This window comes from Vicia villosa, linkage group LG1 (assembly GCF_029867415.1).
Source record: "Vicia villosa cultivar HV-30 ecotype Madison, WI linkage group LG1, Vvil1.0, whole genome shotgun sequence".
Classification (NCBI taxonomy): domain Eukaryota; kingdom Viridiplantae; phylum Streptophyta; class Magnoliopsida; order Fabales; family Fabaceae; genus Vicia; species Vicia villosa.
Window position 1 is genome coordinate 64,108,358 of NC_081180.1, and position 17,930 is coordinate 64,126,287.

Consider the following 17,930-nt stretch of genomic DNA (forward strand, 5'->3'; position numbering starts at 1 on the left):
ACCAGGGGTGGGCAAGAAGGTTAGGAGGTGGGTGAAGAAATTTTCTAAATTAATCCAATACTTGGCAACACCCACATTCTAGATACATAAAAAATGCACGAGTTGTGAGACTTTTCTTCAAACAAAACTCCAATCTCACACTAACAGGATTTACATACTCTTTATCTTTAATAATAAGACTTTTTTTTTGAATTTTTTATTCTTCAATATTTTTTTTTTTTACAAATTTTTAGATACACATTAATTATTATTTTTACAAATATATTCCTTATTAAAACTATAACTTATTTTAAAAAACACAAAGTAAATATAACTTATATTTTAATTGAAATTATGGGATGATGATGATAATGTGGATAAAGAAAATTTTATTTTCATTTTTTAATCAATAAAAAAATAATATATAAGATACATGTTATGTTTGTATCTATCTAAAAAATTTCTTATAAATAAAAATATAGATAGAAATAACATGATTATATATTATCTTTTAAAAGAAATTGTTAATGATTTTTTATATATAAATGAATTTAGGACTTCTGATTAAGAGGAAAGAGACTCCCACAATTTCTTCCGAGTGCTCTTATATTTTGTTAATAATTTTTGTAATTTAAAAGATATATATGATCTACATAACTGATAATCATTTTATTAAATTAAATGATAATGATCAATACAATGTAGCTCATCCCTATGGTAAGTAATATAGGTGAGCAAGTAGCATAATGAACACCTATAACTAATTCTAACTACTAGAGAAAAAAGTAGTTACATTTATAACCGACTTAACTAACTCTAGTAAGTATTCTTATTGCGTAAAACCCTATTCTATACTCCCTCCCTCTTGCGGATACATTTGCAAGCTAAATCACATATATAAATTCTTCACGCCATTCTCTGATCCACGTTATTCTTTCTCTTCTTCCCCAAACAAACTAGGGTTTTCATCCAATCATGAACTGTGAAGTTTTTCAGCTCAACGAACTGGTAAATCTTTATCTCTTCTTTCTCTACTATTCACACCTCTCCTTCTTAATCCAATTTCAATTGTTTCTATTTTGCAGGAAGTCGAGCAATTTGAGATACATGAAGTTTTACGATGTAAGTTTTTCCATAACTCATCCGAATAACTATCGCTGTTGTTTTTGTTTGATATTTGAATTGGATAAAGATTTATTGATTACTTTGAGTAATGGTGTTGTAGGCATATTGCACACGATCATGTTTTATCGGGCGTATGGTCCTGTGCGTCCAAAAGATGGAGACATGGAACTCTGTGACATTACCTATGTGCGTTGATGCTTTAATCATATAGAAAACGCTATCAAATGATTTGTGCTAAGTTCTTTTTTGTTATGTAGGTTCAATGTGGAGAGGATGAGGTTGAAAAGAAAATAGAAGAGAAAATTGAGCAGTTTCTTGATTGGTTTGTGAAACATCCAATCAAAAAGAGTCAGGTTAGCTATTTGTTACTCAGTTGCAATTTGTTTCAATGTGATGATATTTATTTACCTAAGCACTTTTGAAACGTTAATGATGCAGATATGCTTATCTTTCTATGAGGAAAAAAACAAAAAGGGATATTGGTTCAGTAACAAGATTGAGCGTTTGTATTTTGAGCATTGGTATATTAATCTGAATATAGCCCCGAATTCTGAAGTTGATCGTATCAGAGGTGCAGTTGCTTTCTGTGTTCGATAAACTATGAATTTCTTCTGATTCCCTCATTCTTTATTAGTTAATTTGTCTCTGTTACTAATTTATCATCAGAAGAGGGAGAATTGGAGGCTATATATGCTCGAAGGGAAGCTCTTGAAGTATCGATTCGTAATGTTTTAGTTCAAATAATGGATTTCGTCGGCAAGGGCGATCATGTTCCACCAATACCAAATTTTGAGGATGTTATTTCTTTTCCTTATGAAATTACAATACCTAGGTGAGCTGTGTATACTCTCTAATATATCCTTTGTGATCTTTTTGATTCTGAAAATTTGTTCTGCTTTGTTGGATGTTGTCTGTCATAATTTAATGTTGAAATTGCTACAAATTTCTAGAATATTCTAAAAATAATATGTATGAAAATGGTAGAATATCCTAGAACTATAATATGTATGAAAATGGTAGAATATCCTAGAATTATAGTGTATAAGAATATGGTAGAATAATCTAGAACTATAGTGTGAATGGATATGGTAGATCAATCTAGAATTGTAAGTGTATGTAAAATATAGAACAACCTAGAATCATCGTGATACTAATCTATCATGAGAATTCTAGAAAGAACTAAAGAGATGTAGAAATATTCACCACCATTGAGAGGTTGGTGACTTGAGCCTATAAATAGGCAATTGCTATCTTGTAATTCATCATCCAAGAAATCAATGAAATAGCCTTCTTTCTAAACAACTCTCTAAAACTATCTTTTATCAACTATCAACTAATCAACTACTAACAGTGGTATCAGAGCTACGTTCGATCATTCATAGGGCGTAGCAAACTATTTCTTCTTGTCACCAAGTTCTATTAAAACTAGAAAATGAGGTCTTTGACTCAAACACAAAGGAGTACAGGTAGCTACACGGCCCGACTCTGTTTGAGTTAAAACCCAAAACTAAAAATGTGAGAGAGGAGTTCAGGTAGTCTAACGGTCCAACCCTCTTAATTTCAACTCTAACTAATGTCGTAAACCTATGACAATTAAGGCTTGAGTTATGATAGAGCACAAGTCTAGGCGATACAAAAATTGAGACCTGTGGCCTCTGAGGCTCAACTTGAGTACAAGCCTTTAAGCCTTTAAGGTTCAATATCAATAACATTGAAGGCTTCATCATACTATTACTCTCCTCCTACAACAAATTGATTACTTATGTGTTGTCATGCTCCGATACTAGCTCTCACACTACTTGCTACTATCTTTCAACTATCAACCAAAGCTCTTCACACTATCCAACTACATTCTAAACTATCACTACTACCTTAAAATCCCAACATTTAAGAACTTAGAAGCACTGCATCAATTAATTTAAGAACTTAGAAGTACTGCATCAATTTACTGTTTTTTAAGAACTTAAACATTTCCTCATTACCTTCATTTTATTAATCAATGCTAAAAAGTCATTGTTTTATTTGATTAAATTAACTTGTTGGGGATGTTGGGCTGTGATAGTCCTATGCTTAGTGGTTGATGGAAAGTTGCATGGAAGTTGGTGGTCAATTCTGTTTTGAACGAACTGCTAGATGATTTTATGTTGAATGAAATTAGTGTTGGAGAAAATTTGTACTGACATATTTTGTACTTTGTATTGGTGATATTGTTTTTCCATCTATGAAGCACGGACACAGACACATCAACACTCCGCCGCTTATGCAAAAGACGTAAGACACTGACACTTTACATATATACATATATAGTAGTATTTAACCTTCATTTATCTATGTACTTCTGAAATAGTTTAAAATGTTCTAATGGAACCTAATATCTTTAAATTGATTAACAAGTGTTCGACCCATCTTTAACCATTTGGATGTATTTAAGATTTGTGTAAGTTAGAAAAAACAAATTTTTAAGACATTTGTTTGAATTGTCCGACACGTGCTGTATAAATGTCATATTGGTAATGGACACCGATTCAAAGAGTTAGGAAACAAAACAAAATAATTTTTTGGGAGCACTTGTTTGAGTTTTCGAACACATGTCGTACGTGTGTCATACAAATGACGGACACCGCGACACACCTAATTATAGAGGTGGTGTCTGTGTTTCACTGCTATCCATTGGTTGTAAGCTAAATTAAGTATAGAATTTTTTGATCAGACACACTACATTGATCAGAATTCCCACTCTATTATTGGTTTCCTTGTTTTTCTGATCCTTTTATGAGGATTCATAGCACATAAAGATGTAGTAAAGTAGTACATTTGATCATTTAAACAATGCAAGTCTTATGCTTGTACAACGTTGTGATCCCATTAGCATACTTTTGTGGAATACAAAAGTTTTCGATTTATGAATATGGAGTAAAAAACTAAACTTTGTGAGTTTAAGCAGGAGGAAAGGGAAAGTGGGTCTTAGTTGGACCAATCAAAATTTAACTTATTATTTATCAGTCTACTTTTTCAGCTTCTCATTTTGGCATTGACTGAAAAATATAGACAACAATTGTCTCATAAAGTCAATATTTTGAGAATATCTTTATTGCATGATCTGTTTTAGATTCATATACTTCTCATTAATTTTTCTGAAGCTGCCATGTTAACACAGTGTTGTTTTTGACCAGTTCATCGGATTCTGCATTTGGGATGGACATTATCAAGAGAATGATACAGACTGGGCATCCAACAATGCTAAGTTGATCTTTAGAGTTTATACAGCAGTTTATGAGATTTAGTGAATGTTTTGTTCCACTTTAGAAGACAAGTGACTATAAAAGTGTAGTATTGATTTTGATATATTTGATTTTTTAAACTAAAATTGAATTTGCTTTTAGAATCGATTCTTAGCTTAGCTTTTAAATCCAAATATGATTTTTGAGTTGAAATTTATTTTCGATTTATTTTTCTTAAATATATATAAAAATAATTTATTTTATCTTCAACTCACTTTTATCCCGAATCAATTTAAAAAAAATCAATTCATTCAAAAATTAATTTTCTATCTTCCCAAAATCAAACACACGTTAAATAGATTATTGTTTATACGTTAGAAACCAAAACTAGGTGCTAAAGAAAGTTGCTAGGGAAAGCAACCTTCAATGTTTTTGTCAATAAAGAATAATTTCGAAGATAAAGTGTTGTTTCTCTTTTTAAAATATTTCTCATTTCTAAATTTCAATTTTCATAATATTTTCCCATTTATTTCAATCATTAATATATTTTTTGGAGTTCGTGTTTCGTTGAAGGTATCTCTGACGTCATGTATAGTGGCTTTCATTACATATTAGAGTTTTAGTCTTGAGTTAGTTGAGAAAGTTAGGGATGGTAGGTAAAGTTAGTTACGCTAATTAAAATTAGTTACATGAGCTATAAAGTGTAACTAACATTGTGAATGTATTTACCGTTTACATAAACACATGGTTGTACAAATTAGAGTATGATGATAATAATACAAAACTTGTTAGCAAGAAGATATTGCATAATTTAATATATCTCTCTCTCTCTCTCTCTCTCCATCCTCACCATAACATTATCTTCATCATGAGATCGTCTTGATCAAACATTATATCAATCGCTTAAGGGGACCGGACTCAATCAGTTGCTTCTTCTACATCAGTTAGCTCACACCAATAGTGCAGATTCCAACTTTGAAATTCTTCAATCTACAACAAATTTTGTGCTGGAAAGTCCAAGCTTCAAAGAAGCTCTAATGGTTGCCGCTGATTTCTCACCACCTATAGTGCAACAAGATATGCAAATGTCTCAAACGCTATCGAATATTGTCTCATTTTCTGGTACATCAAACACTTTTGCATCGAAACTTTCCATCATGCTCTAAGAAATTTTTTTCTTGTTATGGAATCAACAAGTTGAGGGAGTTATTCTTTCACACAAACTCCACAAAGTGGTAGTTAATCTGCTAATCCTTCATGTGTTCAAAACAGAACAAGATCGAACTGCTAACATAGTTTCAGAGAACTATGAGTTTTAAATTGTACAAAACCAAGCATTGTTTACATGGCCACTTTCTACGATTTATGAGTCTATATTGCCACGGGTTTGATCTTGCAAGAATTCATATGAGGTGTGAGACAAGGTACACAAACACTTCAATTCTCATATAAAGGCTTGTTTGCATCAACTTCGCTTAGAATTTAAAACTAGCAAGAAAGGTTCAAGATCCATCTCAGAGTATGGTTGCATGTTCGAACTATTGCAAATTCGCTTATGTTAGTTGGAGATCAAATTTATGGACGTGATCAAGTTGATGCAATCCTCCAAGGTCTACCAAAAGAGTACAATCTGTTCATTATGATGGTGTATAGCAAAGTCGATCCATTGGACATCTATGATGTGAAAGGGCTCTTATACGTGCAATAAGCTTAGTTTGACAAGTATCACAAGAGTTATCTTCACCAAGTTCTACAACTAATGCGGCACAAGAAGTTGAGTGTTTGCACACAACACAAGTTATGCAACAAATATGGCCACTCTGCAGCTAAGTGCTTGCACATGTTTGATGAGTACTTTAAGCATGTGCCACCAAAACCATAATCTCAAGACTCTACATCAACCATCCCAAACTCCACTTAAGAAGCAACAAAAAATCAGGAGGCCATGACCACACCAGCTGCAACATACTTGGCTCATCATGATTAGATGCAAATTTCTTCAAGACTCAAGTCTCATGCATGATTTGCAGACTCAGATGCGTCTCACCATATTACTTCCAATTCCTTAAACTTGAAATGCATTAAATCTTATAATATAGGTCCAAAAAAAGTAGTGGTAGGAAATAGACATAGCCTAGCAGCTAAAACAATTGGTTATACAACTTTTCACTCAAATCTAGTGTCAAACTCTATACTCAAATTAACTGATTTGCTACATGTGCCTAACCTTACAAGAAACCTTATATCAGTCTCTAAATTTTCTAAGAAAAATCCTGCTTATTTAGAGTTTCATCCTAATCAATGTTTTGTTAAATCCCAGGCATCTAATTAGGTGTTCCTTGAAGGGTTTTTCAATGAAAGTGACCTTTATTGCATGAACTACCTGCTGTTTGAACCTTCAATACATAACTTATGTCACAAGTCAAATTCTTGCTTCCAATTGTTCATCGTAAAATTGCATGAGATTAGATAGCACATAGTGTTAATATTATTTTTTGCAAATAAAATGACACTTTATCATACTAGGCTAAGTCATACAAGTTCTACAATTATACATAGGGTTCTTGAAATGTGCAATAACTCCTTTAGTAATAAAGATTTGCACTGTTTTTGCCAATCTTATTGCCTTGGTAAATCACATAGATTATTTGCACCATTGTCCAATACTAAGTACACTATGTTTGAACTTGTATATACTAACCTGTGGGCACCATATCCTGTACCATCATACAATGGATACTCCTATTACATTGCTTTTATAGATGCATTTTCCAAGTAAAATTGGATATATATGCTCAAGAACAACGTAATGCTCTAAATGCATTTAAGCTATTTCAAAGTTATGTATCAAGTGAATTTAACACCAAAATCAAGGCAATTCAATCCGATTTTGGAGGAGAATTCACGCCATTTGCTAAGTTACTTAATGAGAAAAGCAACCTGCATATATTCACCTGCCTACATACTTCTCACCATGATGGAGCTGTAGAGAGAAAGCACAGATAAATTATAGATATGGGACTCACTCTCCTTGCACATGCCTTAATTCCTACCTCTTACTGGGATCATAACTTCACTACTACAGACTATTTGATCAATAAACTCCATACAAGTGCTCTAACAGATTACATATCACCATATCAAGCATTACGTCAAAAACAACCAGACTATGGTTATATCAAAGTGTTTGGTTATGCATACTTCCCTCGTCTCAGGCCATACAATCACCAGAAGTTGGAGTTCAAGAGTTCTAAAGGCACATACTTGGGAGTTTCACCGACACCCAAGGGCCAGAAGTGTCTCAGCTCGAATGGAAAAGTTTAAATTATAAAAGATGTGATATTCAATGAGTCCATCAGTGCAATAAGTTCACATATTGAGAGAAAATGTTAGTGAAGGAAGATTGAGAGAAGTTCACTACTTGAGAGATGTTAATGAAGGAAGATTGAGGTTGGGGTATTTTAGAAGTGAAGACTGAGTGACCGATCTACTGACCAAAGAAGTCTTGATTGAAGTGTTCAAGAGATTGTAGAAGCATACGCGCTTGGAAGACTTAGAGGACTTGAATTAAGGTGGTGTGTTGAGAAAATAATATAATTCAACTCAGTGCAACAGGTTGACATAATATGTCAACAAATTACACTGTAGAAGTTTTAGCTAACAATTGAGTCAGTAACTAAGTGCAACCGATTGACATTATATATAAATTGGTTACACCTACGAGTTTTCACTTTTATTTATTAGTTAATTGCACATCATGTATATACCCTTTGGGTGTCTTATGAATGAATAAAATCCATATTTTCACCCTTAATTTTACTCTCTCTCTCTCTCTCTCTCTCTCTCTCTCTCTCTCTCTCTCTCTCTCTCTCTCTCTCTCTCTCTCTCTCACACACACTTTTCAGACTCAATTGATCGCCAATCATATAGTTCCAAATTCTAACAATATGGTCAAGAATTTGGTGTTGCTAAAGATTGAAGATTGATGAACAATAACAACGGAGTCAAGTTGCCTATGAATTTGTAAAAATATATAAAAAAAAAAGTTTGAAATTACTCTCAAGAAGAGAGCTCTTGATGCCATAATATAAATATAAATAATTGGCAGTCACTTTATTAAATGATACTCCATCCGGTTGCAATTATAAGTAAAAATAACTACTTTCACACAGATTAAGAAAGTTAATTAAGTGTAATTAATTTTTTTGATTTCATGTACAATCAAATTAAAATTTAATATAATATCTTTATTTATATTTGATGAATAAAACCACCAACATTAAATATTTTTGAATTAAATTAAGAATATAATAGTAATACAAGTATTTATTAGTCTAAAAATTAATGAATTTTGCTTATAATAGTGACTCATTTAAGTCATTTTTTTTGTTTATGACAGTGACATCTCATCTCTGCTCTGTGATAACTAATCATAGGTGAGCAAGTAGCATATAAAACACCTATAACTAATTCTAACTACTAGAGAAAAAAGTAGTTACATTTATAACCGACTTAACTAACTCTAGTAAGTATTCTTATTGCGTAAAACCCTATTCTCTACTCTCTAACTCCCTCATGCGGATTCACTTACAAGTTAAATCAAATATATAAACACTTCTCGCTACTACCCTTCTTCTCTGATCCACGTTATTGTTACTCTTCTTCCCCGAACTCACTAGGGTTTCATTTCATCTAATCATGAACTGTGAAGTTTTTCAGCTCAACGAACTGGTAAATCTTTATCTCTTCTTTCTCTACTATTCGCACCTCTCCTTCTTAATCTAATTTCAATTGCTTCTATTTTGCAGGAAGTCGAGCAATTTGAGATACACGAAGTTTTGCAATGTAAACTTTTCCATAACTATCACTCTTGTTGTTTTTGTTTGATTTTCGAATTGGAAAAAGATTAATTGATTACTTTGAGTAACGGTGTTATAGGCATATTGCACACGATCATTTTTCATCGGGCATTAGGTCTTGTGCGTCCTAAAGATGTTGACTTGGAACTCTGTGACATCACCTATGTACGTTTTTAATTTTAATTTCTTACTTTTTTTTTTAATGATTTGTGCTAAGTTTTTAATCTTGTGTAGGTTCAATGTGGAGAGGTTGAGGTTGAAAAGAAAATAGAAGAGAAAATTGGGCAGTTTCTTGATTGGTTGGTGAAACATCCAATCAAAAAGAGTCAGGTTACCTATTTGCTTGTGGATTCACAATTAGATAAGCAGTTTTTTCTTATTACCTATTTGAAATGTTAATTATGCAGATATGCTTATCTTTCTATGAGGTTAAAAACAAAAAGACATCTTGGTTCAGTAACAAGATTGAGCATCTGTATTTTGAGCATTGGTATATTAATCTGAATCTGAAATCGCGTTCTGAAGTTGCTGATTTCGGAGGTGCAGTTGCTTTCTGTGTTCGATAAACAAATCTTTTTTAAATTTTACTCGTATTATACAATGAGTTCCTTCTGATTCCCTCATTCTTTATTTGTTAATTTGTGTCTAATACCCATTTATCATGAGTAGAGGGAGAATTAGAGGCTAAAAATGCTCGAAGGAAAGCACTTGAAGTATCGCTACGTAATGTTTTACTTCAAATAATCGATTTCGTCAACAAGAAGATGGATCATGTTCCACCAATACCAAATTCAGAGGAGGTTATGTCATTTCCCTATGAAATTACAATACCTAGGTGAGCTGTGTACACTTTCTAATACATCCTCTGTGATTCGGCATCTCATTTTTTTATTTATAATTTGATATCTTTGATTCTGAATGATTGTTCTGCTTTATTGGATGTTGTTTGTGATTGTGATGTGAAGTTGCCTTTAAAGGTGAAATTTAAGTGTAACATCATACAACAAGTTGCATAATTATGGTATCACTTGAGCCATGTTTGAAGACTTTGCTGTAAATGGTTTTATTCTTTTACTGCAAAGTATAATTTTAGAGAACTTAAACTTTGCTGAAACAAGCTGCCTGATAGCCAAATTTGCCATCATTTTCCTAATCTATGCTAAAAACTCCTTATTTTTATTTGATTTAATTAACTTGTTGAGGGTGTTAGGATGTGAATTTCCTATGCTTAGTAGTTGATGGATAGTAGTTGCATTGAAGTTGTTGGCCAATTCTATATTGTGAAAGAACTGCTAGATGATTTTATGTTGATTGAAATTAGTGTTGGAGAAAATATGTACTGACATAATTTGTACTTATATTGATGATATTGTGTTATCCATCTATGAAGCACGGACACAGGCACATCGACACCGCTAATGCAAAAGTAGAACACCGACACTTCTTCACATCTGGTAGTATTTGACCTTCATTTATCATTTACTATTGTAAAAGTTAAAAATGTTCTAATCGAATTTAGTATCTTTAAATTGATTAACATTGATTCACGCATCTTTCACCATGTAGACGTAGATTTGTTCAAGGTTAAAAAAAACAAAACAAAATCAAGACACTTGTTTGAATTGTTAGACATGTATCGTATAAGTGTTATATGAGTGTCAGACACCGATATAAACAGTGACGAAATAAAACAAAATCATTTTTTGGGAGCACTTGTTTGAGTTTTTTTGACATGTGTCGTATGTGTATCAAAGAAATGTCTGACACCCCGACACACCTAGTAGTAGAGGTGTCAGTGTTTCACTTTTATCCATTGTCTGTAATTAAATTTAAGTATAGAACTTTTTAATGATACTCATTACACTGATCAGTCCCACTCCATTATTGGTTTCCTTGTTTTTCTTGTGAGGAATCATTGCACATAAAGATGTAGTAAACTAGTACATTTGATCATTTAAACAACAATTGTCTCATAAAGTCAATATTCTGAGAATACCTTTATTGTATAATCTGTTTTAGTTTCATGTACTTATCATTTATTTTGCTGAAGCTGTCAAGTTAACACAGTGTTGTTTTTGACCAGTTCATCCGATTCTGCATTTGGAATGGACATTATCAAGAGAATGATACAGACTGGGCATCCAACAATGTTAAGTTGATAGTTCCAGTTTATAGAGCAGTTTATGAGATTTAGTGAATGTTTTGCTCCACTTTAGAAGAGACAAGTGATTTTATTAAAAGCATAGAATTGATTTTGACATATTTGATTTTCAATCATTCATATTCTTTCCTGAGTTCGTGTTCCGTTGAAGGTATCTCCGACATCATGTGTAGTGGCTTTCATTACGTAATATCGCAAATTGTGTCAATATTGATAACAAGTTCGACTACTATAGCCAAAGATGAACATTTTCTTTCTATTTGTATTTTCCAGTTCATTGGTTCTGCTAGTTCCTAATCATTTACTTTAACTTCCTAATAATTTACTTTATCGTATACATTTTGGCTAGAATTTGTAAGCCCCGCTTGCACAATTCTGCGCAACATTTTCACGAGTCTCCTAATCAGCTTCTAAAGAAATTTGCCTCATTCATGATTTGTTATTAATATTAATATTTTTCTTTTATTATTTTATTTATTAAACTTATTTAAAGTTAATTATTCGCTTTAGGGGGTCTTATCCATAAGAGACAACAACCATTATGTCATATGTGCCTAATACTTCACACACTTCACCAACTTGCGACACATGTAGAATGGCTTTCAAAACGTGCATTCTCATATGTAGCCAATGAGATAGCAGGAAAAATATTATGTCATGAGTTTTGTACATGCGGTGAGTACACATGCTACTCTACTTTAAGCACAAAGATTGTTTTAGGCTTTGATATGATCTACCCAACTGTCTAACTTGATATTTATAGATATGGTCATCTAAAAGAGGAGTCTAAGGAGAAACTGGTTCTAATGGCTGCAAACCAGGCCTCCCGTCTCTGAACTTTGAATCATTTAGTAGAATGACAGGGGTGTGGCATCCCTTTAATCAGGCCCGGCTTTCTACAGGTGCAACCTGTGCTATAGAACAGGGCCGCAAAATTTAAGGGGCCCAATTTTATTTATTATTATTATTAAATAGGAAAATATATAAAGAAAAAGAAAAATAAAATGAGAGAGTGAGAGACGGAACACGAAGGCCAGGCCTGTATATTAACGCTATAAAACCATAGGCACATATTGATGGTGTTCACGTGATACGTGATGTTTAACATTTTATTTATGCCTCTAATAAAATTTGTTACATTTTTCTTTACATCTTTCATAATATATAATGTGGATATTATATTAAAATAGTTAACTTTATACTCTTGAGTCAATGTTATTAATTTATATTTTTGTTTAATTTAATTTTTTTCTTCAAATTTTTAATTCTTAAGGTTTTATTACTAATTGTCAATGTTCTTTTATTACTAATTCCTTAATATTTTTATTAAATAAAATTGATTTTTTTTACTAATATAATAATTTAATATAGGAATATAGTTTCACAACGGGTTGAATGTTTTAAGAAAATATTTAATATATTGACACTGATAGCAGTTGAAAATAATATTTTAGAAACAATAAAATATGAACAATGAATTTGTTTATATAAATATTTAGAAAAAGACTATTTTTAAATAGTTAAAAAATTTAAGTTGTATGAAATAATATTATTAGTTTAAATAATATTTTGAGTTTTTATTCATTTATTTAATTAATATATAATTTTATTTTTAATGTGTTATTTTTAATTATTAAAATTTTGTTTTTTAATTTAAGTTATTTTTAATATTAGAACAGGGCCTCCTGATTTATTGGGCCGGCCCTGCCTTTAATGCAGGAGGTGAGGAGAAATTCAGTTATTGTCCAAGAGAGTCTCGTCAGACTCACTTAACACATGACTTGCTATGTTCTCCTACGAGATACATCACAAAGGGGGTGGGGCGAGTTTGATCACGTGCATGCCATGTGACATTGTTTATATATATATATATATATATATATATATATATATATATATATATATATATATATATATATATATTATATATATATATATATATATATATATATATATATATATATATTTGGTTCAAAAGAGGGAAGGGGAAGGGAAGAAAGAGATTTTAATGAAAAATATGTTTGGAAGGTGGTATATACTGATTTATTTCGGAAATACATCTCCGAAAATACCCTATTGATTTATTTCGGAGATACATCTCTGAAAATACCCCCTGAAAGTATAAATTTAACATTCAAATGAAAACATGGTGTTTTCGGAGATGCATCTCCGAATCGCCTTAAAATTTGGTATGAGGTGCGCTAAACGCTAAAATGATCATAGAATCAAATGATGTTGACTTTTGTGAATATAAATTTTCTTTAAAATCGAGAAATTGTGGGGGCATTGAATCAAATCACATTCCTATGATAATAAGTACCAAAGAAATAATGAAGGAGAAACTGAACTTTTAAGAAGTAAAAAACTAATAGTCGCTAAATACTATGGAGCTGATTATGCGACCCATGAAGTTGAAGAAGAGCCACCAAATCTTGTAGAATCATTGTCATCTCTGGATGTCGATTTGTGGGATGAGATGGATTCTCTAGAATCTAGCAGGATCCGGCACTTAATAGACTTGCCTCCTGATTGCAAACCAATTGGTATTAAATGGGTTTTGAAAAACCAATCGTTAGTTGGTCCTATGATGATTGGCGTTGGACTTGGTATGGAGAACCATGGTTCGATCCCCCACAACTACGATCGGCTGGGGGCTGGAACCACTCGATGTTAGAACTGACCCCCGAACCGGACTAAAACCGGTGATGAAAAACAAAAAAAGAGGTTTTGACAATAAACTAAAGCCCAATGGTATAATTTATAAATGCAAGGCTCGCCTTGTGGCCAAAGATTTTAGACAAAGAGAAAATATAGATTTCTTCAATATTTTTTCTCAGGTCACTAAAATTACATCCTTTTATGGTATTGATTTCAAGAGATCAAATGATTTGAATCAAGATCCAAGAACCAATAAAAAACTGACTATATGATTCGTGTCAAGCTTTCTATTATTCGAGTTAAGAAACCCTCTAATTCGAATCACATACATAAAACCAAAATCCAAAAGCTACTCAATGTATTTGATTCTATTAGAACAAGATTGAGAATCTATGTTTAGAATCTGGTTTTGATGATAACGAACATATATTTTGTGTGTAACAATTTTATTACTAATGGTTTCACTTAGTGTACAGATATTATGCTATAAGTCTTATACAGGATTCATCAGGAAAGAGTACAATGACTACATTTGAAACCGGGTCAGATATGAAATCAAACATACAGAAGATTGACAAAGCCAACACATCATTCATCAGATGTTCTGATTAAGAACACGTCAAACAAGCCAAAGACAGTAGATCAGAAGCAAAAGAAGCAACAATAAAAAACAAGACCACTCAGAAGAACAAGCAATATCAACACTCACATACAACAAGCACAAAATCAGAAAGTACATCAGACAAGCTTCAAGGAATTACAATGAATTATCAGATACATGAAGTCTCGGTACAACAAGAATAGAAGATCAGAAATTCTGATAGAATAACGCAGTAACATACAAAACGCAAACAATAAAAGAGTCACTTGTGAACCAATGAAGAATCTACAGCTCAGCATACAAATTGAATAAAATACAAAGCGTAGAATCAAATGGGAAGCCGTTAGAAACATCATCATAAGAAAAATGGTTACAACATTTAAAAGGAACAACTCCCAAGGTTGATTGAAGACGTAAGCCACATGCAGCGCGTTGGAAAGACAAAGCTTAACCAAATAAACACGCCATCAACTATTAATCATCATGTTGAAGATAAGGTTCTTCCCAGAGTAACACTTGTCATTCATGAGCCAATCGAGACGAAGGCATTCAAAGCAATATTCAAACAATTGCAACGGCTAGATTCCAACGGTAACACAACAAGCTATATATATAGATCAAACTTCAAACTTGAATGTGTGTCAATGGAACACCAAAAATGCATTAAGTGAGTATCCAAAATGTGTATCCATGGTGCGACTATAGAATGCAAAAAAGGAGAAACCTTAAGAGAAATTATGTAGAGAGAAGCTGAGCATGAGAGCATAAGTGAAGAAATGTGAAACCATGCATAAGAAGTTACACAAGAGGCAACACATACTCAGTATGTGATGAATCAATCCATAGTGTTGTCATACACTAACCTTAAGCCTATGTGAAGAAATCATAAGAGAGTGAAAAAGAAATCTCTGCTGTTAAGCAGTATTCTCCACAGGATCATCAGAAGTTCACTAATACTTGATCAGTTCATACATTGCTCACATTGAATGACTTGAGAAACTGAATACACCGAGTTGTTGCTCGAGAGTGTTTCATGTTTGCTTATGTTCATTAAATGTGCTATCAGCTGTAACAGGCTTCATGATCAGTATTCAAGAGGAAGACAAGCATTGGAAGAAACAATTCAACATAGAGATGTTGCTCTAAATTTGCTTTAAGAAGAAGTGAAGATGGTCTTACAAGAAGGAATTAATTTCAAGAGCTGAAGCTCTAATCTCCTTACTCAGATGAGAAAAGACCAAACTGAAAGAAGCAATTAATACAAGAGTCGTTGCTCTTAATCTGCTTTCAGAAGAAGATGAAGATCACCTGAAGAAGCAACTCAAATAGAGTTGTTGCTCTAAATTCGCTTTCAGAAGATGAAGATCAAATCATAAGCAATCAACATTAGGGTTGCTGCTCTTAATCAGCTTGAGAAGATTTGAATACAAAGATCAGCATGAAGAAGCACTTACCATTTGGAGCTGATGCTCATATTCTGCTTATCAACAGACATGCAAGGATCTCATCCAGAAGTTCAAGAAAAGAAGACTACAAGAATATTTATTATGTCTTGTAATTAATTGTAAAACACATAGAGTTGTTGCTCATAGTGTGTTATATCTTAGGAAACTTCTAATAGACTGTTTAGGCACCAGAAGTGACTGTTAGTTAGTGTGTCGTAAACATACGTATTGAGAATAGGAGACCATCTTCTTAATTAAGAAGCACACATGTAATCTCCAAAAGATGGATGAATGTTATATCCTGATAGGATCACGGAACGGTTCATCATTTATAGTTAGTCACAAGTAGTTGGCTTGTGTGGGGTTAGTCACAACAGGTTAGTTGTGCAGGGTTAGTCACAGCAGGTAGCTGTGCAGGTTTCTAGATTGCTGAATGTTATATCTAGATTGGATCACTGAACGGTTCAGTCATCTAGGGGTTAGTCACTCGCGGGTAGCTTGTGCAGGGTTAGTCACAGCAGTTGGCTGTGCAGGTTGTTAGTCACGACGGAGGATCGTGCAGATGTAATCAAGTTTGGTTATAGCGGATTAAGACTTCTGTTGAGAGGAAAATCACCTGAGGAAGGTGGACTGGAGGTAGCTTTATTCAGAAGGTGAACCAGGATAAAAAATAAACGTGTCTTTTACTTTCTGCATAATTAATTTAACTCAGAACATTTATGCAGAATATCCTTAGAACTGTACTGAAACAAGTTAGAAGTTCTGATGATATAAAGAAGTTAAATTGAATATCTCATTCGTTATGCAACTCCATTCCAAGCATGTTTTCGCAACGTTAAAAGCATATCCAGAAAATGAGATACGAAAAGAAATAAAAGAATATAAAGAAAGGGAATTTTTAATTGATAAAGAACACAATTCAACCCCCTCTTTTTTGTGTTTTTCTCCACCTTCAGATTCGAGTAAAGTGGTTGTTTCAGACCCATAGATACTTTGATTATGAGAAATCTATTGTTTCTGGGTGCTTCTTTCAATCCCATCTCCTCAAAAGACCCCACGATATTGCCGATTTTCTTTGCGAATTGTTTCAAATTGAAGTATTAGGGGAAGATCATAGACTCTCACCCTGAAATTTTTTTAATGCATGTTCAATCCCAATGGTTGTTCTTCGCTTGAGACTCGGGCTAGAACAAAAAGATTTTTATCAAAACTCCATGAACCATTTCTTAAGATTGATTTCAGATCTCGTTTAGTTGAAAATTTGAACAGAAACAGGATCTTGCTAAACTTCTGGGTTTCAACTGGGTTCTTGAGCTTCCACGCCCCAACCATGATGCTCATAAAGGCCCTCACATTAAAAGTGTTGTGCGTCCATAGCTTCCCTGCTAGGGTTCGTTGGAAGACCTCTTCACTACTAATTTCTTCTAGCGCCACCGTGACACCTTCTTCTTCCTTCAAGAGGGGGTGTCCTTCCATTTCTCCATTATACCCCACAACCAAGAGAGTTATTATTCATGTAACCAGAGAGTGAGAACCAAACGAGAGGTTTGAGAGAGGATCCAAAAAGATCTAGGGTTAGCGTCACCACAAAGCCTAGGGTGAATGGGAAAGAGAAATGTGCACAATAAATTTAGAGAGAGACATGTTCTGCTTTTTCTCTTAAAACACGTGGATATATGGGATTATGAGTTTAAATTACCCATTAAAATAAGTAGTTAGTGAAGTCATAAAATTAAATATTGATATTTTAATTATCCATAATTTGTTATGCATGTACTTTAAATACTGACTTTTTTTTTTATTAATGATTGATATTATTTATTCTGCTATTCAAAGTTAATTGTTCACTTTAGGTGCTTTGTCCATAATAGACAACAATTA

At 32.9% G+C, this 17,930-nt stretch overlaps 2 protein-coding genes across 2 annotated transcripts; both read left to right on the top strand.

Annotated features, from left to right (window-relative positions):
- The first annotated feature begins 804 nt into the window (after window positions 1-804).
- LOC131607914 (autophagy-related protein 101-like) lies at window positions 805-4,429 on the top strand. Its single transcript, XM_058879866.1, has 7 exons — window positions 805-987; window positions 1,065-1,101; window positions 1,205-1,290; window positions 1,362-1,457; window positions 1,543-1,675; window positions 1,771-1,936; window positions 4,278-4,429. Exons 1-7 carry the CDS (start codon window positions 955-957, stop codon window positions 4,351-4,353), a joined length of 627 nt encoding a protein of 208 aa, XP_058735849.1. The 5' UTR covers window positions 805-954; the 3' UTR covers window positions 4,354-4,429.
- Window positions 4,430-8,838: 4,409 nt separating this feature from the next.
- Window positions 8,839-11,586, top strand: LOC131607924 (autophagy-related protein 101-like). The gene is made up of 7 exons (XM_058879875.1): window positions 8,839-9,056; window positions 9,134-9,170; window positions 9,264-9,349; window positions 9,419-9,514; window positions 9,592-9,724; window positions 9,854-10,019; window positions 11,268-11,586. Exons 1-7 carry the CDS (start codon window positions 9,024-9,026, stop codon window positions 11,341-11,343), a joined length of 627 nt encoding a protein of 208 aa, XP_058735858.1. The 5' UTR covers window positions 8,839-9,023; the 3' UTR covers window positions 11,344-11,586.
- The last annotated feature ends 6,344 nt before the right edge of the window (window positions 11,587-17,930 follow it).

Coding starts and splice junctions, on each gene's coding strand:
- LOC131607914 (XM_058879866.1), top strand. CDS start 955: ATGAACTGTGAAGTTTTTCAGCTCAACGAACTG. Junction 1,102..1,204: donor GATACATGAAGTTTTACGAT/GTAAGTTTTTCC, acceptor ATGGTGTTGTAG/GCATATTGCACACGATCATG. Junction 1,458..1,542: donor ATCCAATCAAAAAGAGTCAG/GTTAGCTATTTG, acceptor TTAATGATGCAG/ATATGCTTATCTTTCTATGA.
- LOC131607924 (XM_058879875.1), top strand. CDS start 9,024: ATGAACTGTGAAGTTTTTCAGCTCAACGAACTG. Junction 9,171..9,263: donor GATACACGAAGTTTTGCAAT/GTAAACTTTTCC, acceptor ACGGTGTTATAG/GCATATTGCACACGATCATT. Junction 9,725..9,853: donor TGAAGTTGCTGATTTCGGAG/GTGCAGTTGCTT, acceptor TATCATGAGTAG/AGGGAGAATTAGAGGCTAAA.